The following is a 25,743-nucleotide window of genomic DNA, read 5'->3' as shown; positions in this document are numbered from 1 at the left end:
TAACAGCTCCTCTCCACTCACTCAGTGCCACATTGTTCTTCACCTTCATGCAAGACTCTTCAGCATTATTATTCGGATTGATCTCCCAGTTTGGACCTCGCCTGTTCTCTGCACCCCTGGTTATTACCTCTGCCTTCTAGCCCCTGTTAAACTCAAGAGTCAGTAGAACTTTTTTGTTTTGCTCACCAAACATTTCCTGGATCTGCAGTCCACTCCGCACCAAGCACTCATTGCCCAAACTCACAGAGATTTGCGTGTTCCGTTTTTCTATTTTGTTTGGATTTGGCTTATTTTCCTTACTGATTATGTCAGAGGTTCTTTCACATATATTCACTGATATGACCATGAAGACAACTAACAAGGTTTTAACCCATGGTTCTGTCTACATCAGTTCATCATAGACTACGTTTACATGCAGTCAATATTCGGGTTATGGTCAATATTCCGGTTTCTGAAACATTCGGAATAACCTGTTTACATGCGTGAGCAAACAGGGTTATTCCTGTATACATGGTAATTATAATCAATTGGGATATCCCGATCAAAACGCACGGAGAACGTCATGACGCAATGCGCGTCATTTCAGCCTAACGTAGCGTAACTTTTCGCTCGCCTTCTTGTATGTCTCGCTATCCCGATAGACATCATGTCTGTCACCACACTTACGAGGTGACTTGTCTCCTCCTCGCTCCAAAAGTGTGGTGTCCTCCGTTTCGCCATGTTTTCAACAAGTAGTTCCTGCACTCAAAAGACCAAGATTCCTTGCGAATAAAACATGCGCAGAACACAAATTAATGTTCCGTTCGATGGGGATGTTCCGATAGGCGTGTACATGACCAAATATTAGGAGTAATCCAGGAGTCATATTCGGATTTTTAAAAACTAGGTGTTAACATGGCCGTGCAAAACCGGGTTATTGCTGATATTCCGGTTATGAAAGGGTTTTTGACTGCATGTATGTATGTGTACACACACACACACACACACACACACACACACATATGCAGTGCTTAATCTACTTTAATGATGTTTATGTCTGTCTGTCAACAAACAAAAAATTGTTAAGCACTGTATAAATCTCTCTCTCTGTCTCTCTCTCTCTCTCTCTCTCTCTCTCTGTATATATATATATTCTAATATGTATATGCAGGGGCGTCACTAGGTTCTGAGGACAGGGGGGGCTTAGCCCCCTGGAGATGCACAGGATATGAATGAATGTAGTAGACATTAGGAAATCAAAAAAACAAATAACGAACAAGAACCGGGATATAACTTTCCCACTTTTGGACAGATTTAGTAGAGATACTCAATTGTTTTAGGCCACCATTAAATTTTAATGAAAACACATGCCGAATTTTTTTTTTTTTGATCACATTAACACCATCAACAAGAAAAACACAACAGATTTAACAGACATACTCTACTGCAACAACAAAAATAAACAATAAACTCAGGAAGTCTGTCAACAAAAAATACCTATGTACATATATTACACAACACATTACACAACAGTAGCTGGCTACTTGCTGGGTGGCAGCATCAAAGTGTGCCGTCTGTTTTTAATAATTAATTATAATTAATAATTATTCTTCTTCTGATTATTACTACTACTACTAGTAGTAGGCTAGTACTAGCCTGCTTATTATTACTATTATTATCATTATTATTATCATCCACTCACGATAATGATAAATTAATCATAGTGGAATCAGCTCAACTCAGTAACCCGCAGTGTGCATCCATAATGTGAGAGAAACACAACTGATGCTGTGCCCCCAAAGGCTGAAGAGAGCGCAGGGCACACTTGACACTACAACCAGGACCATAATATTAGCTACTGGCTAGCTAATTAGCATATGCAGTGTTCCTTTATGGCTGGAATCTACCTCTTGGCCGCAAAACAACAGAGGTAAAAGACGTGAGCCGAGATCGCCTATACGTCTTTTTTTTCATTTAATTTATTTATATTTTTTCTTTTTTTGTAAAATGGGAAATGCTTGGTTCATGGTTCAATCTGCTGTTAACTGTGGGCTGGAGCTAACTAATTGCTACCAGCAGTGATGAATACTTACTTTTTTGAAAAGCCTTCGTATATCCATTCTTCTCCTACTGCTGCTCTAGTCAATAGTTGGCTCTGTGTGCTGCAAAGGTAGGTACACACGCTGCAACGCGCTGCAGGGAAAACATGGACTGGATTCTCAGTGATGTGGGCGTACTGTACATGGCCAAGTGGAATGGACTGGGTAATGGCGCAGTGAAGGGGCTCTCTACCTTACACCATGAAATAAAGGGAAATGGACAGATTTATGATTATAAATTAATGACAGGTAATGTGAATATTTATTTTAACTCCTATTCTTGCCCTATTATATAAAATTTGTCAGAGATTTTTTTTGTAAAAAAAAAAAAAAAAAAAAAAAAATCTATAAAAAATATCAAATTATTTAGGGGGGCTTAAGAACATTTTAGGGGGGCTGAAGCCCCCCTAAAATAGGCCTAATGACGCCACTGTGTATATGATATTTGACCATAAGAAAAATCTAATTTTTAATCATATGTTTAAATCGTCCATGCAAACAAAATATCAGAAATGTCAAAAGTTGGGATGTCATTTACCTTGAGTGATATCCAAATTGTTTATTTCAAACTGAATTCTTTTGGACACAGGACATGAGAAAATCATGTGCTCTAATGTTTCATTACAAAAGATACAAAGGTCCACTTCGCATTTGAGGTTTTTTAAAGAAATTCTACAATCAGGTAAACCTCATGAATTACTTTGAAATCTTTTTCTTTTTTTTTTTGACCTTTTGGGGAAATAGGCCATTTAATAAATGTAGAATGTGCTTTATACATAATAGACAAAGGTTTCCTATCACGAATTTAAACATCTGTGATAATCATAAAACACTTTGGATTTCAGAACAGCACTAATGAATTTGTTATAACATTTGTTATCATTTAAGTTAGAAAAACTAATCACTAAAGTTGACAATACTGCAACATTTGAATACAATAAGGTGTTTTGGATGAATTGGCAATGAAGGAATCACTGAACAAATCTTACCATATTATCTTACACGAACATGTACAATGTGATTACTTCAAACTAAGATTTAAACTGAACCAGAGCACTGCTGCTGCCTAAATTTAAACACCACCTCTCTGCAACCTCAGAGTGGTCCAAACCAGCAGTTGTTGTCGTGACTGGGAAAACAAATTAGCTCTACATTAACATATATTTTCTGGAGATCGAGCAATGTTTCCAACAAAAAATGAACACTTGTACGGCTCATTTTGCAAAGCAATCACCAAGAATATTTTGTAATTTACTTTATAGGACCACGAGCTTCCTTTTTCTGGAAATGATGTTAACGAGTAAAAACGAGGAGCCAAAATGGGCTTAAAGGCTCTGTAGTTTGGTGGCGATTATCTGTGGATTGTCACTGTCGGCAACCTTTCACTGTATCCATAGAAATCTGATCCATTGTTCATTTAAAATATTGATTAGTGCAGCTTTACACATCTGTAAGTCATCACAGTCTGGATGAATATTGAGCAGTCAGGAGGAATTCAGGACAGACACTCGCTCTGGTATTTTTTTTTTACATGCTGTGCAGTATGAGCTAACCTCTGTCATACATCACACATGCTCTGAATATGCCAAGTAAATGGGACGATTGGAGGCAGCTATGCAAATAGAATGGAATCATATCACATTACCCTCTGAGGACAGGGGAGCTGCCCTGGGTAAACTGTCAATTTGTTCCCTTGGCGACGCACATCTGTGCCGTTTCGGATGCTGTCAGTCCGCACATTAAGAAGGAAAGACAGATAAGCCAGTGAGTGCTGCACAGAGCCAGAGATAATTTCGTTTTTGAATTAATAAAACTAAATTATTCCACAAAGGTCAGTGCAGGTCTCATTATGCAGCACAATAGTCACTTTAATCAAACATCAAAGGAAAGCTGTGTTACCACCGCTGCGAGTTTGCATCTGACTAGTGTTTGTGCTGTATCAAAATATTCAGGTTAAGGTCTGTGAATATATTCAGAGAGAGAGGCGAAAAGAAAAGAGTCTGGTTTTGACAAGGCTAATTGATTTTAAAGTCCCTTTGAAGTCAGGAGTGTGTGAAGCATAAAATAGCTCAGTGATTTCTTTTTCAGCACTCATGCGCACACACACACACACACACACACACACACACACACACACACACACACACACACACGTACAGTACACACTCCACCCCAGACTCAGCCCAGTTCGCCCCATGTTCTTTTCTTCAGTTTGCTCTTCACTCTCTGATAAAAATAATGAAAATTTGCCCAAATTTCCTGCTTCTCCCAAAAGTAAAACCTTTCACATCTTCTTGTCAAGCTCATGGAGATTTCCCACTCAGCAGAGGAAAGCCTTCCACCCTTAAATGGATGATAACTGGATTAATACTGTTTGGATTGTACTGTGTGTGCATTTATCACTAGTTGAAGAACTGATCATCCTGCAGGAAGAGAAATGTAACCAAAAAATTCTTCAAACAAAAGCACAGGTGTCACTAATAACATCACCAATGGCTCCATCCTGTCGCAGCAAGCTACAGCAGAGTGACAGTGAGTCAGCATGCACAACACCAGGACCCTGAAACTACAGATGTCAAGTTGTCAACCATAGTTAATATGTAAGAATGCAGAGATTTGTGAGTCAAAGGGTGCTGTGCTATTACACATGCAGGTCAGTTTACTAGTGATGGGGAGTACGACCCAGCCATCAAAACAGTTTAACAGTTTCTGAGAACAAAGCCCTGATAATAACGTCAAGACTTGTCCCTTAGCACCACCAGCAGGTCAATGTTTTCAGTTATTCAGAGAAATATCTCAACATCTAGGCGACCTGATGGATCATTTTTATAGAGGTCTCCTGATAATGTCACATTGGTGAATCCCTCATCTTCTCCTCTACTACCACCATGAGCTTGGTATATATGGTTTTTACTGAAATATTTCTGCAACTATTGGATGTTGTCATGGTGTGATTTGGTACATACAGACAGTCATGGTACCCAGGAAAAACTGGAGAGCCTCTCCCTGGTCCAGACCACCAACAGTGCCACCCTGCTGTAGGCAGGTTAGAAGGGCAAAACAGCAGAAAACTCATCAGCAAGTGTGTGCAGAATGAGAAAAGATGATCTTTTACATTTGTTTGACAGTGAGATGAGTCAGGAGGCAGAGGGAGGCTGCCTCAGTGTTTATGGACATGTGTATGTGGCTGCCAGAGACAACATGGTGACAGGTGCTGCAGGCAAACAGCTTAGACAGGATGCAAAAAGGCCTTCCCTGGTTTTTATCACACATGCAGGTACAAGGCACTGTGTACAACCACACACACACACACACACACACACACAGGCTCACCTCACTCCCACAGACTTGCACTCACAGCAGATGGCACAGTCAGCCTGCTCGTCACTTGTGCCTTTTGAAGGCTTCACATCTGAGGTGTCAGCATGGTGGATTGCGCTGAATAATTTTACGAGAATGATTCATACTATAATGAGGTGTTTTATGGACACTTTTGTTACATAAGATGCAGAAGCGCCTTCAGTGTGACCTGATTTTCATGTTTTTGATGCAGCGGATCTGAGCTAGCAGCTGGGTAAGCAAGAAGCAGGCACATGGCAGCTCTCTAACCTCGTCATATGATGGAGATCAGGGAGTAATAAGAATATGATGCTTAACTTAATACTTCTTTTTCCATTTTCTCGCTGTTGACAGAGGTCAAACATCAGCTGGAGCAAGATATAAAAGTTTTGCATTCAGTTGCTCTGCTGGGATTAGAGTTAGAGCGATACAGGGCTACATGCAAGGCTGGTTCAGTTAATTTCTTCATCACATTTTCCATATTTAGACCCTGGAAATAGCAGGGAAAGTGCTCCCATACCAATACTAAGACCGACACTTCTTGTGTATAGGGCCGTATCTACCACTGAGGACACTGAGGTCCTGTCCTCAGTGGTCTGGTCTTTAAAAATCTGGATTGGATTGCCTCAGCTATTAGTGCATTGAGTCCTTCCACACTTCTTTGCAACTTCTGGTTTGTTTCAGACTAGAGATTTACTTAAAACAGCTTCACTGTTAAAACTTAAGAAATGTCTACGCTAGTAAAGAATTTAAGTTGCTAGGAAACATCTGTACTATCAGTAGCAATCAACCATGTAAACAGGGAATGACTGTAGCATCACAAGCAAACATAAGATATCGTCCATTCATTATGTCCACTAATCTATTATGTGGTGGTGGTGGTTGGGGGGTCTGGAGCAGATCCCATCTGACCTGGGTCAGCAGTCATAGCTTGTAGGCTGATTTGTTCACAGAGTTGAACAAATGTATGCATGCAATACATGTTAATTTTTGCACATTTCCTTGGTACACCCCTTGAATTACACAAAGCGGCCTGACTCTGCGTCAACATATCCTCTCTAACACTCTAACGTCTTGTGAGCAAAGCAAGACTGGAGTACCTTACTGTATATTGCATCCTTGAACTGACTGAAGGACTCCAAGATGGTCCCTGGACCTCATCTTTGACCCTCTGAATAATGTACAAAAACCCATGTAAACACTGAGAAGTACTGCGCACCATCTGTCAGTAGGTGAGGCTAGAGAGCCATGCAGGAGGCTGTGTCTCCCATTGCCATGGTGATAATGTGCGTTCATTCTGGTCTAGCAGTGCCCCTGCAGACTCAGTGTTCCCATAGTAAATCTAAGAGGAGACCGAGCACGGGGTCTAACGTGTGATGAGCCATTAGCCTGGAGGGAACAATCGAAGTCCTTTAAATAGACAATGGTTGATTTGACTTGGCTGCTTGAGCTGGTGCATGGGGGGAATAGGTGCTTGGGCTGGTCATGCTTGCCTGAGCACCATTACAGTCAACATCTGCCTGATAGAAACCTGCCCAGAAGGCCTGTTGTTAGCACCCAAAGCATCTCATCACAGAACAGCATGCTCTGAAATCTCAAAGGCTTTCAGTCTTAGTTGCACTTGTAAGACCTAACGCTGTTTCCTGGATTACAAATGAAGCAGTAACGTCCATGCTGTCATCCTTCACAATGAACAGTTATTTTGCACAGTGAGGAAACTGACTTTAAACCTCAGCAAATCAACATTAATAATTAGAAATAATAGATCAAATGACAGATGATGGAGAGACAAACCCTCTGTCACCTATTCAAATTTGGATTGAACAGTGAACCATCAATGGGCAGCCCTTGGCTAAATGAAAGCTGTAAATCCAGACTTAAACCAGCATTAATTGATTTTTTGTCCACTTGGGGGCAGTGGAAACAAGCTGTAAGCACAGGTAAGTCGATCATGGCTAATTTGTTCCGAATGCTATTTATATGAGGCAAACTTAGCGCTCAGGAGCAACTTGTTAATAGTCTAATGTAAGTTATTGCTAAGTTTGCTGTCTCCTGTCTGCTGGTTGTTGCTGGGCAGGTAGGATTTAGTGTTTTTTGCTTAAACATGTGCTTGCTATGACAGGAGAATGTGCTAATGAGACTATTCAACATTTTCATAGTTGCTTTAAATTAAGTATAATTAACGTTAACTCTTCCTTTCTCCTTACTCGCTCTGCAAAGAATCATATGACAATATGTCAGTGACTCTCCTTTCTGTCTGTATCTTCTTTATAACTACTTCTGCATGCACTTGTGTGTGTTTGCTGTGTTTTAGCTGTGCAGCAGAGAGAAATCTGAGCCTTCAAGTGCTGACCAGTCCTGATGTGATTTGTCTCAGCACCAGTGATGACCTTGCCACAGCGTTCTGAAAACCGGACGCAATCTTTGGTCCGCTACCACTTTGAACAGAAAAACGCCCCGTAGATCCAGCCTTAAAAAGGGACGGATCAGGACGTTTGTTATCTGTGCTAGCTGCAATGCGAGACACAGCAGATATTTTCCTCCCTGGTGCTGTCCTCTTTGTTACACCACACTGGTCTTCCCATGTCATCTGATATTCACTGCAGTGGGAGGGCGACAGAATGAGAGGTCATTGAACTGCACAAACAAAGTGCACCACTTAAGCTTGCTTGCAGTGTAAGAATGAAAGCATTTTTTTTACCATCCTGTTGAGTTAAATCCCCATAAACTCAGTTCAGGCATTTTACTCATTGACCTTAGAACTCATTTGAAGCCTGTAACTAATAATATGTTATCCCCAGAATGTCCCCTTTGGGTGCTCTCCTGCCGTCCCTGAGCAATTATAGTCTTTGGAACATTTCCAGAATGCATATTGATGACACTGCAGATTGCTCATCAGCTAATTTCTAACACTGGAAGAGTGTCATTCATGTTCACTGACACTGGCTGGCTTGTCATAAACCTGAGCACTACCTTCTGAATTCATAAACGGTCCCCCTTTGATGTTGAGGAGTGCAATCCACTGCACCAGCAGGCAATTACTTACTGTCGCCATTTGCAGTCTATTGACTCTGTGTAAACTCAAGTCTTTTCATCAATAAGCACTTGGTGCACCCATCGCTCTTACAGCAGCCGTTTATTGACAGTCAAGCTTTTGGGAGACACTGCAAATGACGGGCTCCTCCATAAAAACGCCATCTGATCACTATTAGCTTTGATCTGATGGCACTGGGCCATTGTTAACAAACGCTTCGATTGGAAGCTTGCCATACAAAATGAATAGCCATCTGCTGTGAGTAGAGTGGCTGTAAACAGCTTCAGATGGCTGTGTGGAGAGAGACAGAGGCATTTATCAGCCAGTCATCATCAGACCTGTTTGCTCTCTCTCTCTCTCTCTCTGCATCTCTCTATTAATTGTCTTACTCCAGCTCTCACTCTCCTCCTTCATCTCCTTTTCTCTCCTCTCTTTCAGGAGTTTTCTTACTTTATTTTGGTTCCATCCAAGGATTTAGTGAGGGATTAAACCAACAGCATACATTTTAGCCATGTTCTTTTCCATCTGTCTAGGTTGACAAATGTTCATAATGATCTAATTTTATAGTATACATCGAGCTAAGCAGTGCCAGAATTCTGTCATTCAACAAGACTTAAAGGATAAGGCTGGCGTTATTCTATATTTCCCTTCCTCAGCAAATCCCATGAAAAGACCAAAACCAACTGTGCATTAGTTTGTCTCTCAATGCTATTCCACTTACCCAGCCTGTCTTTGGCATTTAGCTCCACGTCCATTGCATTATAATGAAGACTGTCTTTTAAAATGTTTAGAATTGGGTGCCATCTTGAAATATTGGTTGGATTGCACTGAAATTTGGTACATTAATTGTCATGACGAGACGAAACCAAATGACTTCCCTGTGACTTTTCCCCTAAAGCCACCATGTGTTGACGTTCTCCACAGGACTAAAATTTGGATGAAAAAAAAAAAAAAAGATGGTGGTGGCTAAGCTCAACCTCAAAATGCTGCTGGCATGGCTTTTTCAAACCTTCATTGTTTTGTTCATTTTGGTTTGACATTTTGGCTTGCTGAACGCAAACCAAGGAGAAAATTCAAGTTCAGCAGCTCATCAGAGCAATCTTGAAAATGCACTTAGTCTTGTTGGACAACCTATAAGCCTTCCCACAGATGAGCGTTTTATACATCACAGTGGGAAAAGCACAGGTGTAAATAAAATGAATGATGGCTGCTTCACTTTCAGGGTCCTGGTATTATTCATGCTGGCTCACTGTCACATTGTCAAGGCTTACTGAGACACTTGAATGGAATGGAGTCGTTAGTGTTATTAGTAACACCTGTGCTTTCCCTACTGTGACAAGTCAAAGCGTCTGCTGTGAGAAGGACCCGTGGAGCTCCAGTGGCACAGGGGAATAAGCTATAGCCCGTCAGGCTGCGGATACACAGGCAACACGTGTTAGACGGATAAATTCAGAATAGTTTTTGTCTTTTCATTGGATTCGCTGACAATAAGAATAATGCAGAATATCACAAGACTTCTCCTTTAATGATTTTCAAAAAGAAGAGAGATTTGATTTTTATTGACTGATATTGGCCTTTTACCAGTCAGCTTTCATTTCTTTCTTCTCTCATTGTCCCTGTCCCTGCTTTGCCATACTAGTTGCCTTTTTGCCCCTCTGTTGCACACTCACAGACACACACGCACACGCACACACATGCACACACTGCTGCCTTCTCCCTTCTCACCTCTCTGTCTCTCTTCTATCTGTTCTTGGTCTCCCCCCCATCTTTATGAGGGCTGGCTAATGACACTCTTCCAGATGGCTGGCCTACTGTGCATATATGTAGGTGTGTGTGTGTGTGTGTGTGTGTGTGTGTGTGTGTGTGTGTGTGTACTGGGCAGGTTTGAAAAGGATCTTTCATCTTCCTCTTTCTCTGACAAAAGAATGCGTCCAGTCAGCACAGCTGTCTATCTGCCGCCTCTTTTCCAGCGCATGTCTCGATTAATCCCAGCGTTGTGCCGCACGGCTCAGTCTCGGTGGGTGCTCTCCTCCACCTCTCCTTTTATTCTTGCTTTTTCGACCTATCTCTTGCACCGTTTCTCCCTCTCTGTTTCTTCTCACGCGGCCTCATTGTCTCTGTGTTCCTCCTTTCACTCTGATCTTCTCTTTCTCCTCCCGCTTCTCTGGCTTGCTCTCTTGCCTCTAAATCTCCACCCTTCTGCTCCATCATTGTTTCCTCACCGTTTCTTCTCCCATTTCCTTCTGTTTCTGTCCCTCTTTCTCCCTCTCTGTGTCTGAGTCTCTCTGTGTCTCTCTGTGCCTCTTCCCCTCCCCTCTCCTCTCCATCCTTGGAGTCCTCAGTCTTTTCTTTGCTGTGTAACAGAGAGTGACATGTTTGGCAGTTCCTCTCCTCTCTCCTCTCATAAGGAATTACTGTCCTGACCCACTTCCACATGCAACATGGCTATGGAACAATTTGTGTCACTGACTGCCACAGAGGAAGATGTGCAAACTACCACACCAACCTCCCAGCATGGACATAATGTAGTATCTGACATTATGATGTTTGTCTAGCTGTTTAAAATGAATTACAATGACTGCTTTGTTTGAACATGTGTAAAACTTTTTAACAGTTTGACCCATAAAAATTCAACTTTTTCCATCTGGTTAAGATGAACCTGTAATTGAGAGCACCTGAAACTGTTGTCCTTTAGCTCTGCCCATCAAATTTAATATAACCAGTGAGGTCATTTCTGCTTCCAGGCCGGAGCCTCTGTTGCAGTAACTAAATGTCCAGTCTTGCACTTTAACTTTATTTGCAGGATGCAGACATCAGAATCAGAATCAGAATCAGAAAAAGCTTTATTGCCAAGTACGCTTTTACACATACGAGGAATTTTTTCTGGTGAAATTGGTGCATGACACATCTACTAAAATATGACACATCTACTAAAATATGACACATCTACTAAAATAAGAGCATAAAATATGACAATTTAAATATATATATTGTTATATGTGTACCTGTATGCCAAACAGGGATTACAACCAAATTTTCCTGTAATGTTAAAGGGATGCTAAAGTGCTATAGATCCCACTGTGAAACAACAGTTCACTCTCCAGCTTTAAGCGACTTTAAGTTCATTGCTTTGGTATGTTTTAGTACAGATGGAGCGCAGATGATCATTCAAGGCCATTGTGCAGTACCTCCAATGGAAGAAATGGCAAAATAACAGAAATAGGTGACAGAAAGCTGAGTAGGGATGTAAGCCTCGATACAAGGCAGCACTGCCAGGGAAAGACTTGGCTATCTTTAGTGCTAAACTTTATCATTCTCACTCTATCCAATTCATTTGTGAACACCAACATTGTATCATCACTTAAGGACAAATCCAAATACTAATTTTAATGTAGCACAAAACTATTTCTGTTTCATTTGGTGTGTCCAACTTTATTAAGGTGACCAAGACTTGTTACCAGGCTGGTGAGTACAACAATCTGGTGAAGACTGGTGAGGAGATCTGTTTTTTTTTTTTTTTTTTTTTTTTTTTTTTAAACTCCTGTTGTAGATGATTGTGGATTGGCTGCAGCTGTGGTGGTTGATTGGCGCTGGGAGCAGGTGAAGGTGAACTGAGATTGCAGGGAAACACCCAGTCCAGACATAGGCACACACAGACAGACACAGGGAGAGACTGACATGAAACAGAGGGGTGAGGAGGGGAACACAGGGAACAGAGGAGAATGTTGAGTTGTTTCCAGAAACACAGAGTAATTCATACATATCATAACTCTCAAGGTCACAGAATGGCTGTCTTTGTTATTGGAAAACCTGATTTAAATCTTGAAAACTTAATTACTGAATATTTGCATATGATTTGTGATCCTTGGCAGCATTACATCTTTAACTGTGATGCAAACCAGGAAGGACCCTGGTGGCTACAGTTATTAAAATATTTCAATTACCTTCCTCATTACTCATACGCTACTTTATTATTTTGTGATCTTGTAACTCATTTACATAGTGATGAATGGAACTTTTCAATCAGTTTTTGCCTTGAAAACAAAGCTCAGCTGAAAATATTGCCTGTGACCCCATGCTTAAAACGCTTAAATGAATTTCTCCTTACCCTGATAAGGATCACTGACTTTGCTATGATTATTAGGATGTGGATGATGCTAGGCTGGAGTACTGCCTTCTGTGACCCTGCCTGTATGGGGACTTCAATCTTAATTTCACAAGTACAGCCCCCTCCCTGATTCTGCCTTTGGAACGGAACAGCCGATCTGACAAGCACCTCATTATAAGCACAGTAAGGCCTTCTACCTCACTTCCAACATTAATCTTAACGTGAGGCTTTGCTGAGAGTTAGAGGAGAAGATTGATACCAGTCTTCGGCCTGTATGATAAATAGAAAGCTATAACCAGCAGCCAGCGCTTCCTGTATTCCCTGATGGTTGTATGGCAAGACTACAAGACTTGGTTTTTGCATGGTATAAACAATTGAGAAATAAATTGTAGATTAATAAATCTTAGAGGTGATGGTTGGTGGATTTTGTAACCTTTAGACAGAACCAGGCTAACTCTTTCCCCCTGTTTCAGCCATTGTTTTAAATCACCAGTGTGGGACATTTAGAATGATCTATGGCAGAAATGGAATATGGTATTTAAAAGTATGTTAACACTGGTGCATAATCACCTGAAAACCCTGAGCGGGTCCTCTTCCAAACACATCCAGACAAACCAAACACTGGCTCTAGAGATCACCCATCATGTTTTTATCATCGAGGCAAGGTGTATTCAGGTGTATTCAGTTACAATCTGCACCCTCACTGCTAGATGCCACTAAATCCTACACACTAGACCATTAAGCTAAGATAAGCTGCAGGCTGAAGCTTCATATTTACTGACAGACATGAGAGTGGTATCAATCTTCTCATCTAAGTTTTGGAAAGACAGTGAGGAAGAGTTTATCAAAATGTTGAAATATTCATTTAAAATTCAAATCTTGCTAAAAACCCTTAAAATTGAAGAGCTGACAATGCCCTGTGTTTGAATGCCCAAACTTCTTTCTCATGAGGACAGAATCAAAGCACCCACCAACCCACACTCACACAGTGCAAACATACTACACACACACACACACACACACACACACACACAGTCAGTAGACCTGGCAGTATAACATGGATTGGTGCCATAATCTGTAGACGCCACATTTCTCTGGGCTCTGTGACATTGCAGAACTTGTGGTTCTGGGAGTTTCACACCCAGCTTTCACTGTCTGCTGAGGTTGGTGCTGTGTTCCCACTCTGCTAGACTGGTAAGTGTTTTATAGCTGCTTTTATGTCAGGTTAGAGAGATCGCTTTACACGCTGCATTATTTCATCAACCTGCTTCAGAACACAGGGAGAGCTGAGTATTTTGCAGTGCTTCCTCTGATATTTAAATGAATTTTAAGTGTAATTTGTGTATCTACAAAATTTGTTTTTAAAGCTCAGTGGAAGAGCGGCCACTGACACCAGGGCTACTTCTCTGTGCAACTTCTAATTACAGACCAGTTTGAGGGGTGAAAACAAAGTGACCAGACAACTGGAGAATCCGGTGTTGTTTCCAAAGTGATAGCAGTGTGGTCAGGTAAGGAGGAAAACTGTATTACTTTGTTTTTTCCATTTGGATCAGCTTTCAAGTTGAGTGGGAGAAATCAAATGCACCTCAGCCTGTTGAAACGGTAATCAGGCATTAGTGTTTTTACTGATGAAAAGCTCCTCTTTGTTTCAAAGTGTCACTGCAGTGTGTGTGGGCACTCGGTTTGTTGCTCTGCTTTCCTTTTGATGTTTCAAAGGATTGTCTCTGCACTCGGTGGGCTTCAAAATAGGATTAGCTGCAGATAATTTTCAAATTTTCCACATCGCTTTGTGTAGTCAAAGTATTTTGGCAAATGATTTAAGAAACACTGCTTGTTTGTATTTTTAGTTCTACTTTAGTAATTATCCAGACCTTAACTTAGCCCGGTTTTATTTGGGGAGGAAAGATAACCGAGAGAAGATGAGATAAGATGTAACTTTACTGATCCCATGCTGGTGAAATTAAGTTGTTACAGAAAGCAGTAATAGCAAGAATAAAAAATAAAGAAGGAGACATAGAGAAACAAATGCACAATAAAAAGGAATAAAAATGAAAAAAACAACTATCTATAAGTGTGTGTGTGTGTGTGTGTGTGTGTGTGTGTGTGTGTGAGTGAGAGTGATATTCTGTTAATCACTTGCTGTATTGCCTTAGTGATGGAAAGTCACTGTGTATGTTTATTTAAGTAATGTATTTATGTACATTTTTGAGGTTTATCTGTAAAAGTACATTGAAACTGATCACGGCTTCATGCTGACCACTAAGAAATACCACCCTAATGCAATTTCATTGTAAGTTATGGGGGACACAATCCACAGTCCCATTGGATAAAAAAAAAAAAAAAAACTTATTCCAAAGTTGATCTGAAGCTAATGTGAGGCTTAAGCAGTCCGAGCTGGACAAGCCCAAGTTACAGTCCCAAATTCCCTTTTGAGATGGTACTAAAAAGACTGTAGCTGGAGTTCAAGCTCCCATTTTCTTATGAAAAGAAATTGGAAGGCACCACTGTAATTGACAAGCTGATCCTGTGATATTACCATAATAATGGAATTTCAAGGTTGGTCCTCAGTATTCAGCTATAAATAATTAATCAGTCTTGACAAAGGCATCTTTATTCCATACACATGATTCTTTGGTACACACAGACACATAAATATTAAAAATAATGGGTTCCTGAAGGTATTTTCCCAAGGAAAAGAGTGTGACATGTAAAGAATTATCAAACTCAAATTGTCTAATAATAAACTGCTTTCTCATCGTCAAGGTTATCCCAAGGCAATCTCTTTCTTTTTCTCTCTCTCCACACCCGTCACTCCTCACCTGTCATTCTTCAGGGGAGATGCAGCACTTAGTGTGGTTGATGCTGGTGATCCTATGGATGTTGCAGGTTGTGGAAGGCTGTCCCAATGTCTGTAAATGCTCCAGGAAGTCTGGTTCAGAAAAGTCAGAGGTCAACTGTCATAAGAGGGGCCTTCGTACTGTTCCCTCCAAACTGCCCCCTGATGCCTGGATACTCAAACTAGGTGAGTACTTTGTGGTTATCCAGTCATCCCTTGTTGTGACAATCAAGACACATGATGATGTATCTGGCATTTACTGTCAGTAAACATACAGTCATCTTAAGTAACCAAGTTTCTTACTGCTATGTATGTAAAGGTGAGAACGGCATCACAGACCTGAAGGCTAACACTCTGAGATCAGTTCCAAAGATTGAGAGTGTCAACCTAGAACGAAACGCCATCACGTCCATTCACCCCCAGGCCTTCTCTGGTGCAAAGCAACTAATGCTCCTCAATCTTTACGGCAACCACATCACCAACCTTCCACCAAGGGGATTCCAGGTTAAGTGTCTGCAGAGGAATTACGCTAACAATAATCACATTGCAATAATCTGACCACAAAACTGTTGTTCCTCTCTTGTCTCTAGGATCTCCTGAACCTTCGCTTTCTCATGCTGGGACAGAACCAGATTGGCACCCTCAAATCTGAGATGTTTGCAGGAATGAGGAACTTGTCAGACTTAGACCTACCTCTCAATGCTCTGACAATGCTCCCGTCTAATGCCTTTAAGCCTCTGATCGCCCTCAAAGTTCTGGACCTTTCACTGAATCGCATCCAGAAGATCTCTCCTAAGGCTTTCACAGGACTCAGACAGCTCATGTTCCTGAACTTAGACAATAATAGGTCCAAACCTATTGCACTTTGTGATGCCATAAGTAGATAGATACTCTGTATTTTGTGAAGTGTGTGAGGAGTTCAAGGTTGCAGATGGGTATGTGATGAATCTTACTTTCACATCAGTTTGCATCCTGTTGCATATCTTGGTGACATAGGCATGAGAAGAAGGTGAACTTCCCTAACCCCAACCATTCTTTAAATCTTGTTCAAAAACACAATCAGTGAACAAATCCAGGGTTTTGCAGAATCATCCAATATCGATGCTCTTGACTGTGGATAGGGTCTTGTCCAAATTAAATGACAAAATATCTTGTTTGTCCATGCCCTCTAGAATGACAGATAGAAGCTTGGCAAAATGACTTAATTTGTCTTTGCCTTCCAAAACCGTTTACAAACCACTGCTGAAAAGTAAATCTGTTTTATGATGGGACAATGCTATGGGAAAGCTGTGGTTAGGTTTAGACACAAAAATAATGTGGTTAGGTTAAGGGAAAGGTTTGAGCTAAAACCATGATCTTCATCATCATGGTAACAGTAATAACCACACAGGTTAGAGTTCCGAAATGATCATCTTCATGATTTACAAAAACAGCGTTGACTGTTGGTTGGAAACAGGAAACAGAGGTCTCCTGTGATAGTCTGACATTTTGTTTGTTGAACCATCCATCCACCCTGGGCTCCGCCTATGCACTATGCTTCTCTGCAGCAGTGTCACTTGACTTCCTCCTTTGCTCCGATCATTATTTCTATAGCCACTAGGAAACTTTGTCAATTGGATGTAAACAAATATGTTTTGAGGTACTTGCTGCAATAACTAGTGCTGTCGTTCTTCTTGGGAGGACAGCCTTGTTAGGACAGTGCTCAAAGCAGTGACATGTTCCCACAGTAACCACAGGAGCGTTGTTGGAAGAAAAGAGAAAAAAAGAAGTGATAGATTTCATCATTGATGAGACAACACAATATAAAACTTAACAGCAGAGAGGAGGTTGTTGTAGTTTGTACACTGAATGTATACCATCATCACTTGATGAGAAAAGAGTGTATTCATACTATCCAATAGATATTTACATTCATTTTAGATCCAGTGGTTGTACAGTGTGTTGATGTTAATTAAGGAATTCTGTGTTTCTCCAATCTAGTCTAAAGACCATTCCTGCTGGAGCATTTGGGCCACTGCAATCTCTTGAGATGCTGGTTCTAGACAACAACCTTCTGTCCACATTGAGCCCTTCAGCACTGGATGGCCTGAGCAACTTGCAGGTAATGGAGTGTTTTGGATTTTTACACAAACAGAAAATCAGCAAAAAAGGTCAGATAGAATCAGTTTAATGTGAAAACGGCAATTAGGTGACCTTACCAGTAAACATTTTACATTCACCATCCAGCTACCACTTGCACCTGGTTACATATGTTCACTGAGACTGCATTACACATAGTTTCTTATTGCACACTGGTCAGCTGAATGCCACAAAAATAAATGTGCTGAATATTGAACCAGGAACTCTACGTGAGGAACAATGAGCTGGAGCTCCTGCCACCTGATGTGTTCAGGAACATGGCCAAGCTTTCTCAGTTGGCTCTCAGTGGAAACCGCCTGAAGACAGTGGATGGAAACATGTTTGCCCATATGCCTGGTAAGACTGCCACCAGCCTGCCTTTTTACTGTCCCATTTTCACAGGAACAAAGGAGTTACTCATATTAGTAGAAGTAAAAATGACTACATCATTTGTTGATGCCACTGTGATTCATTTTTAACAATAATTTCTGTTTTCTGACCCCTCTCAGACCTGAAGAAGCTGTACTTCCATGATAACCCGTGGCAGTGTGACTGTAACATCATCTCTTTGGTGCAGTGGATGGGACAGACCAAGGCCACTCTGTCACCTCGGAATGCCCTGAGGTGCGTGAGTCCTCTGGAGCTCCAAAACAAGAGCTTCTCCAGCCTCCAAACCGACAAACTGGTCTGCCATACCTAACCTGGAAAACCTGGATATAGACCATAGTGTGGCCAGGGGCTTATGGAGATTCAGTTGATGACTTTTTACTCAAAACAGATTTTCCTTACATTGTATACTGGGCTAGTCTTTGAGCAATCATACAAGAAACAAGTTCTCTCTCCAAAGCTGCAACGCAGTCAATAAATTTCCCTGTAGGATAGTGTCTTACTCCTCTACTGTAAGAGCAACATATTGATGTTTTTTCAGAAGAAAATCCTGCATAAAACATCACCTTTTAGAAACTTTGGGTTGACTACCATGTATTTTGGAGTTTAGGACCTAGAGATATATTTGCTATTTCAACACATACTGCAGCACCAAACCCTTAGACTGCCGTTAAAGCATGAAATTTTAGTTATGAGGTTTTCACTGGTCTGAAATTCTGTGTGTCATTCTTGTATTCTCCACCAGCAAAGAACAAGTGCTGTCTCTTATCTCCAAATTCAACACTGAGATTAATATTATAATCTCATATTGCTTGTCATAGAGAGGCTACGCAGGTTTGGAAAGTGACGGATTACATGCAATGGGATTATATTAATCCGATTCCAGGAAATGGTGTTCTTTTATAGTTAATGTAAAAAAGAAAGGCATTTGGGTAGTGAGATGATAGACACAGCCAGGATGTGCAGAGCTAAAACTAAAAGTGCTGTAGAAAATGTAAATTTATTGAAATCGTAATCTCTAAATTAGATTAAAAGGAAGGAAGATGATCTAGGCTGATGTTGCCATGCAGCCCAGCAGTGACACACTATATGACAAAAGTATGTGGCACCTGAACATTACGCTCACATAACAATTCAGAACATTGATGCTGCTATAACAGCCTCCACTCTTCTGGTTTTCCACTGGATGTCAGACCCTGATTGCAGGGTTTTACTCCCATTTAGAGACAAGGACATTAGTGAGGTCCAAAACATATGTTGGGTGATGAAGCCTGGCTTGCACTGCTCCAGTTCATCCCAAAGGTGTTGGACAAGGGTTGAGGTCAGGGCTCTGTGCAGGCCAGTCAAGTTCTTCACCATCAAGCTAGGAAATTTTTTTTTGAACCTTGCTTGAACTGTTGGGGGCATCTAAAATATCTCTGTATGCCGTCGTGTTAGGACTTACCTTAATGGGAACCACTTCAGAAACCTTCTCTGCACTTTAGGAAGAACTTGGGTCTAAATTCAGTTTTTCAGATATCATTCCTGGGGCGAGAAATGACTTTCCAGGTGCTCACTGGCAAAAACACAACCTCATTTATTTACACAGTAAGCAAAGCCTGGGTGCCACTAATATGCACATTAGGATGAGGGTTTGGAGATTCCTTGTAATTGCTGATGTTTAAAGCAAAGTCATGTTGTCGACTGCCCAACTATCGGCAAACAGGACAACAAGTCAAGTGAATGGGAGAATCCTAACTCAAAGGTCCTCCATGGAGTCTTCCTGTAAACAAGCATTTACAATTAGTATTTCGAAATAAGTTGTGAGTATTCAGTTTAACAAATGTGTCCATGTGTTTCCACATACTTTTTTACCATATAGTGCATAAAGGGACTTACACAAAGAAAACAACCTGCCCTGCACTGCCTGCCCCTACTGAATATCTGCCCACTATTCTCCTCTATAGTGCACCTGAATCACACTTCACACTGTGATTCGCTATTGTTGTACCGCAGCTTTCCTCATGCCTGCCACTTTCAAAAACATGCTCTTCAGGTTCAGTAACTCATCATGATCATGCACAGGAGGTAAAGAGGCAGAGCAGGCAGAGATGGTGATAGTTTTATGAAGGGAAACAGGGAGAGATGGAGAGAATAGGAGGAACAGTGTGGTGTGAAGGAGTGATGGGAAGGCTGGTGTGGATGAGATGGAAGACGGAGGATAACAGAGCATTATATCTACCCTAAGCTTTCTGTAATTGACAAGGCGACTCCCATCGACCTCCACACACAATGACTTTGACACAAAAACGCTAGCGTTTCCCACTTCGGCGGGGGAGATAATCGCCATAATTTCCACCTGCATTAAACCTGCTATTATAGGAGAGCGCTTAAGAACAATATAATGGCTAGGTCTTGTTCTGAGCTGTACCATCTCTCGCCTCTGTTGGTGGCTCTGGCATATTATACAGCAAGAGCAAGATTTATTCTCTCCTCCCTAACGTTTCTTTTTTGGTGTTTATTTTAATCGGCTGCTGCTAAATCATCTTTAAAGTAGGCTCACTTTGATCATTGAGGCCACACGCCAACATCTCAGCAGTTCACAAAATGTAAACATTTCCGCCTTATCAGAGTGTCTGAGGATTTGATTTTAGATTGAAGTGTGAAATTACCACAGGAAAAAACTGCTGCTGAGTGTGTATTGTGGACGTACACATATGTGTATATGACATGTCTAAATAGCTGTGGTGTACACAACACTGAGATTCCTTGTAACATACACCAAGCATTACATAATGTATCATCATAGTGTGCTTAGGTACAATATCCTGTCGCATACTACAAGCATGCTTTAATTTTTTAAAATCATTCAAGCTGTTGTGTTTTGTAAGGATTTAAAGGATCCTTCAGGCAGTGAAACATGCTTGGTAGATAAAAGCTATATACAGATATGTATAGAAAGCCAATAAAAATGAATTTTACACTCATTCTTTGTTTTATGTTTAAGTTGGATGGATATATTTGCTTGGCAATTCTTCCACTGTCATCTGTTGTCCGTTGAAAAACATAAATGTGTTGATGCACTGCCAGACATTTACTGAATAGAAACACACATGGCATCATTAGAGGCATGTAGTCTTATTTCAAAGGATTTCTTTCAGAGAGCAGATATGTCACTGCTGTCTCTGAGCAGTCAACACTTAATCACTTGACTTTTGAGTCTTCTCTTAAAGGGAAACTTCAAGTGAGACTCCACTATATGACATTTTCCCTTTGTGATCCTGTTAATCAACCGACTGGCATATGATATGTGTTAATAGTCCATGTCCAAAGCTTAAGAAATGTTCTCACACAAACCTTATCCTTTAGGCCTTTTGCCCAGAAAGGTAAAGTGCAGAGACAACTCCTCTTGCTATATTAAACATTGTTTTTGTTCTTTTATTAGTGAGTTACACAAACAAATATGGGAAGTGATGTAGCAGCTGAAAACTAGTATCCAAAAGTTTTTTTTGGTCTTTAACAGAATGCAGCAGAGTCAATTTATTATTGTAATTACTGTAACTGTTACATTGCAACTCTGCACAACTGTGCTGATACACTGAATATACTCACTTTTGCAGCTTCCCTGTACCAACATGGTGGCTCTTCCCTAGGAATTGTGGAGATTGGTGTTGGATTTTTAAGCATGCGATTCTTCCAATGTCTTTGACTGTTTTGTGATTTCCAGCCTCTGAAACCTCTCATAAACTTGCTCTATGCTACCTGCATAACCACAAAATCACTAACAGACTAACAGACAAAGTTAGTGACTAGCTGGTGAACTCTGGAGCATGTGGTGGAGACAAGTGCAATGGAGAGCGAACATTTGACTTTCATTCTTCCAAAAACATGACTCCAGATTTATGCTAATTGTTGTCTGCTGGAAACAGTTTGCTAACAATGCTTGACATATGCACCCAAATGGCCAAAAGATAAATCAACGCTGCTTTAATTTTGTGATCATGCAATTCTCATAGAGTACTGTCCCAAGTGAGCACTTACATATGAACCCAAATGGTAAATTGTTAAAGAATTCCCCAAATGGTATGGGCAACAAAATAGTTCTTTTGCTGTTAATATCACTAAAAATGGACAATTTGCTCTAATAAAACAAGGCAGAAGGTGGGCAGGTAAACTGCTCTCTCTCTCTCTCTCTCTCTCTCTCTCTCTCTCTCTCTACCTAAAACTTATATGTAACCAGGGGGATTCATTTTTTTGTGTTAACAAGGGAAATGCCTTCCTCCTCCATCCCTCTCGTCAAAATGTTCCCTGGATAAAGCAGTGGAGTGCTCACTGGAAAGCCTGGGACCACTTTGGCTCAGTTAGACTTGTAAATGCATGGCACAGAGAAGAGAAAATAGCAAACACTGCATCATTCCAACAGAGATACAATTACAGGTAGGTAATTTCCCTCTTGTACATGCTCTTGCCTGCATGGTATGCTTTGTTAGGTTAGTAGAGACTCAGTGTGTTGATATAAAACATTTAAGATTTAGAGAGTCCAACAGAATCTGGGTGTACAGATGAAAACACATGGATTAATTTATGATTTTCCTGCTCCCTAACATACATATGCCAAAAGTACAGAGTATCTACTGTGTCTGTCCACAAAAATATCTCCTCAGCTGCTCTATGGAATACCTAACTGGGACACTCAGTGGGACCTTTGTGGGACAAACTATCGTTCGTCTTGACCCACAAAAAGTAGCTTACAAGGCTCATTTTCATGTTTTTGGCATCAAATTGAACATTTTGATGTTTTCCCAAACCAGTTTCTTTTTAACATTTATTTGCCCATAATGGCTGACTGGGCCTTGTCACTTGGTTTCAAATCCATTGTGTTTGTGCTCTGTATGGTTAGAAAACTGGCCTCATTAGGTAATCCATTTATTTAACTGAGCGACTCCACTGGGGCTTACAGGCCTGGCTAAAGGGCAGCTTCAGCTGTGGTGACTGAGAGGCTATTTAAGAAATGGGGTCGTGTACTGATGGTGCATAGGACGAACTGTCGTGTGACTGTCCACAGGATCTACCAACAGCACGGGAATTCAAAGGACCTGAATTGTCTGGCCTTATTTCACTTTTGTTTAACCAGGACAGTTGTGTTCACTGGCTCCTAATGGCCAAAAGGTGTGAATATGTGTGTCGTATCATTGTGAGCTCTCATAGTATGTATGTACCCCGCCTTTCTCCCAAGGTCAGCTCGCATAGGCTTCAGCCCTCCATGATCATGCAAATGACAAGCAGGTATAGATGATAGATGTAGGCTGTATGGATAGATAAGATATAGACAAGCCTTTAAAAAATTACAGTCACACTCAACACTCATACACATCATTCACTTCTTCTATGATCAGAATACTTTGTCTTTGTCATTAAAACATACAGACTAAACTTTCAGAGCCTTGCAGACTCTACAATATAACACTCTGAAAGGGGCATTTTGCATGATGATGATTATCATTACAACACTTAGCATCTTTTCATTACGTTATTATTACTCCATTGTGTATTTCTGGTACTCAGAGATATCAGACTATTCAGGTTATGGCATTGCATGGCTGTTAATGGAAATGGTAGTCTTTGAAGTTAGCTGATATCATATATCATATGTAACACTTGACAAGTTGATAATAAGGATTGTTCAACCATGGACTCAGTTTAAAAATTAAAACTGTGCAATTATTTATACTAACTTGTTTATTTGTGCACTTTGTATTTATTTGCCACTAACAACTAATGCAAAGCCTTTTTAGGCATTAGCTGCAGTTAGCTAGCAATGTATGAGCAGACCATGTGTGCAGAGTGTCTGTGCAGATGTTGTGTGACAGCTCAGAACCTGACAGCTATCAGAACGAACCAGAAACTCCATTCCTTCTGTTCATTTCCTCATAAGTGGAATATTCTCAGTCAACTTGAAAACATTTCAGTATTTGTGCAAATTTGCACACTTCCACTCGTCTCTTTGCTTTGTGTCTGAATACAACATATTTGTCACTTTGGCGTTCAGCCGCAGCCAGCCGTCATGGATGAAGGATCAGGTGATTGGCACTGATCTGGAACGGGGTCAAGGACATGTCAGGATTACACTGATGGAGAGCAGAGAGAAAGGTGTACCTGTAAATACAATGAGGATGAAGAGTTTAAAATATCAGCCCTCTCTCCAGAGTTCAGGTGACAGTATTTATCAGAAAGAGAGGAGTAGGTGGACAGGGAATAAAAATGGGTAGAAAGGTGGTGAATAGCTTCCCGGTGTTAGAGACAGAGAATGGGATTTGGACTGAAAAAGGGTGTTTTGGCAGCTGAGATAGTGAAGAAATGTGAGGATAAACTGTGGGCTCAATGCTGCTATTTATCAGACACATTAACTCCCCATACAAAAATAACACCTAGACTTAAGTGTGATTTCCTGGATCCTGATTTAAAGACCAGCTTTACCTTAAACTGACAAGTGTGTATAGCTTGTACATTTATAATACAACAATGGGCAAAGCACACACACACACGCACACACAGATGTGTGAGTTTTGAGTTTAATTAAAGGTTTGAATTTTGGGAAATGCTGTCTGACAAGCTACGTCGAACTCTCCATCATTTGTCACCTCGAAGTTGGCAACGTAATACATGTTATGTGTGTATGTATGTTTTGACATGGTCTGCCAAGATGAGAAGCAGAGAAGCTGAACACACTGTTTCAGGTGATTTTACCATTTATACCATTTTCTGAAATAAGTAACATTTTCAATGATGAAAACAGCAACTGCAATTTAGCCGTGATCAAGTCCCCAGAAAAATTGTGGAGTTTTGTGAGTTGCTGAGTTGCTGAAATTTTATCAGTGTGTCTATGACAAATTCTTAATTATTTGTCCCCTCTTGCAAATTTTGCAAAGGCCTGAACCCGATTTCTGCTCTTTGTTTTCATTTTTCTCTTGGCAGTGCCAGGGGAATACTTCTGTTTGGAAGAGCCACCATGTCGTACTCGAATCCATCCACTGACATGATCTATCCATTGACGTGGACGGGCCCCTGTGCTGGCTCAGAGCCATTGATTGGCTTTATGTGGGAAAAAAAAAATCATGAAAAGGATTTCAACTAGATAAATATCTGTCCCCAGGTCATCACTGACTTTTTGTGTCTGTCATGCACTGAGCAGCAGTCTACAGATTGAAGCTTTACTTGTAAACTGCTGTCTGCTGCAGCTGCAACTGTAAAGCTGTGGGCCATTAAACCCAAACACTGAGGTGAATTAAGCTGGAAAGCTCAGTAGAACTGAGAAGTACTGGAGAATCAGGTTAGTATCTGTCAATTTGTTACTATGGGTGACCCCTTTCTCATATGCATAGTTATTTATTCATTGTCAATATGAAAATACAAGTGATAATTACTGACTAATGGTGAATTCTACTAGTAGAGAAGAGTCCTAAAGTCAGTAAACTGACTCAGTAATGGCAGTTACACAACAAATATCAAATATAACGTTTAGCCAGCACCAGCTGCTGGTCATACCAGACCGAGGGAGGATGTAGCAGCATGCTAAATTAAGCAGGGGTGTGATTTAGTGCTTATGAATTCAGCTTTTCATTTGTAGAAGGAGGCGTTGTGTTTATATTGTATTACAGCAGAGTATTACAGCAATACACTACAGTCATGTTCATACAGTTTCTGGCTTTTTTTTTTTTTTTTTTTACTTTTCTTCAGATCAGCAGTAAATAATGTATACATCAACCCGTCCAGTTGCAGAGAAACTGACTATGCAACAATGTGTGAGATTTATCACACTCAGCTTCATGTCAGAACGAAGAGACGAGCCGTCAGCGGTCAGGAA

The 25,743-nt window shown here is 40.7% G+C and overlaps 2 protein-coding genes across 2 annotated transcripts; both read left to right on the top strand.

The window, feature by feature from the left end:
* The first annotated feature begins 13,939 nt into the window (after positions 1–13,939).
* LOC143336716 (uncharacterized) lies at positions 13,940–16,282 on the top strand. Its single transcript, XM_076757005.1, has 4 exons — positions 13,940–14,067; positions 15,393–15,581; positions 15,715–15,899; positions 15,986–16,282. The coding sequence occupies exons 2-4, from the start codon at positions 15,398–15,400 to the stop codon at positions 16,280–16,282; spliced, it is 666 nt and encodes a 221-aa protein (XP_076613120.1). The 5' UTR covers positions 13,940–14,067; positions 15,393–15,397.
* A 1,126-nt stretch (positions 16,283–17,408) lies between these two features.
* LOC143335989 (uncharacterized) lies at positions 17,409–18,321 on the top strand. The gene is made up of 3 exons (XM_076755749.1): positions 17,409–17,496; positions 17,735–17,870; positions 18,023–18,321. The coding sequence occupies exons 1-3, from the start codon at positions 17,425–17,427 to the stop codon at positions 18,211–18,213; spliced, it is 399 nt and encodes a 132-aa protein (XP_076611864.1). The 5' UTR covers positions 17,409–17,424; the 3' UTR covers positions 18,214–18,321.
* Positions 18,322–25,743: the final 7,422 nt, after the last annotated feature.

Source organism: Chaetodon auriga, chromosome 18, assembly GCF_051107435.1.
Source record: "Chaetodon auriga isolate fChaAug3 chromosome 18, fChaAug3.hap1, whole genome shotgun sequence".
NCBI classification, from domain to species: Eukaryota; Metazoa; Chordata; class Actinopteri; order Chaetodontiformes; family Chaetodontidae; genus Chaetodon; species Chaetodon auriga.
Note: the sequence above shows the minus strand (reverse complement) of the source record. Positions and strands in the feature narration are given on the sequence as shown.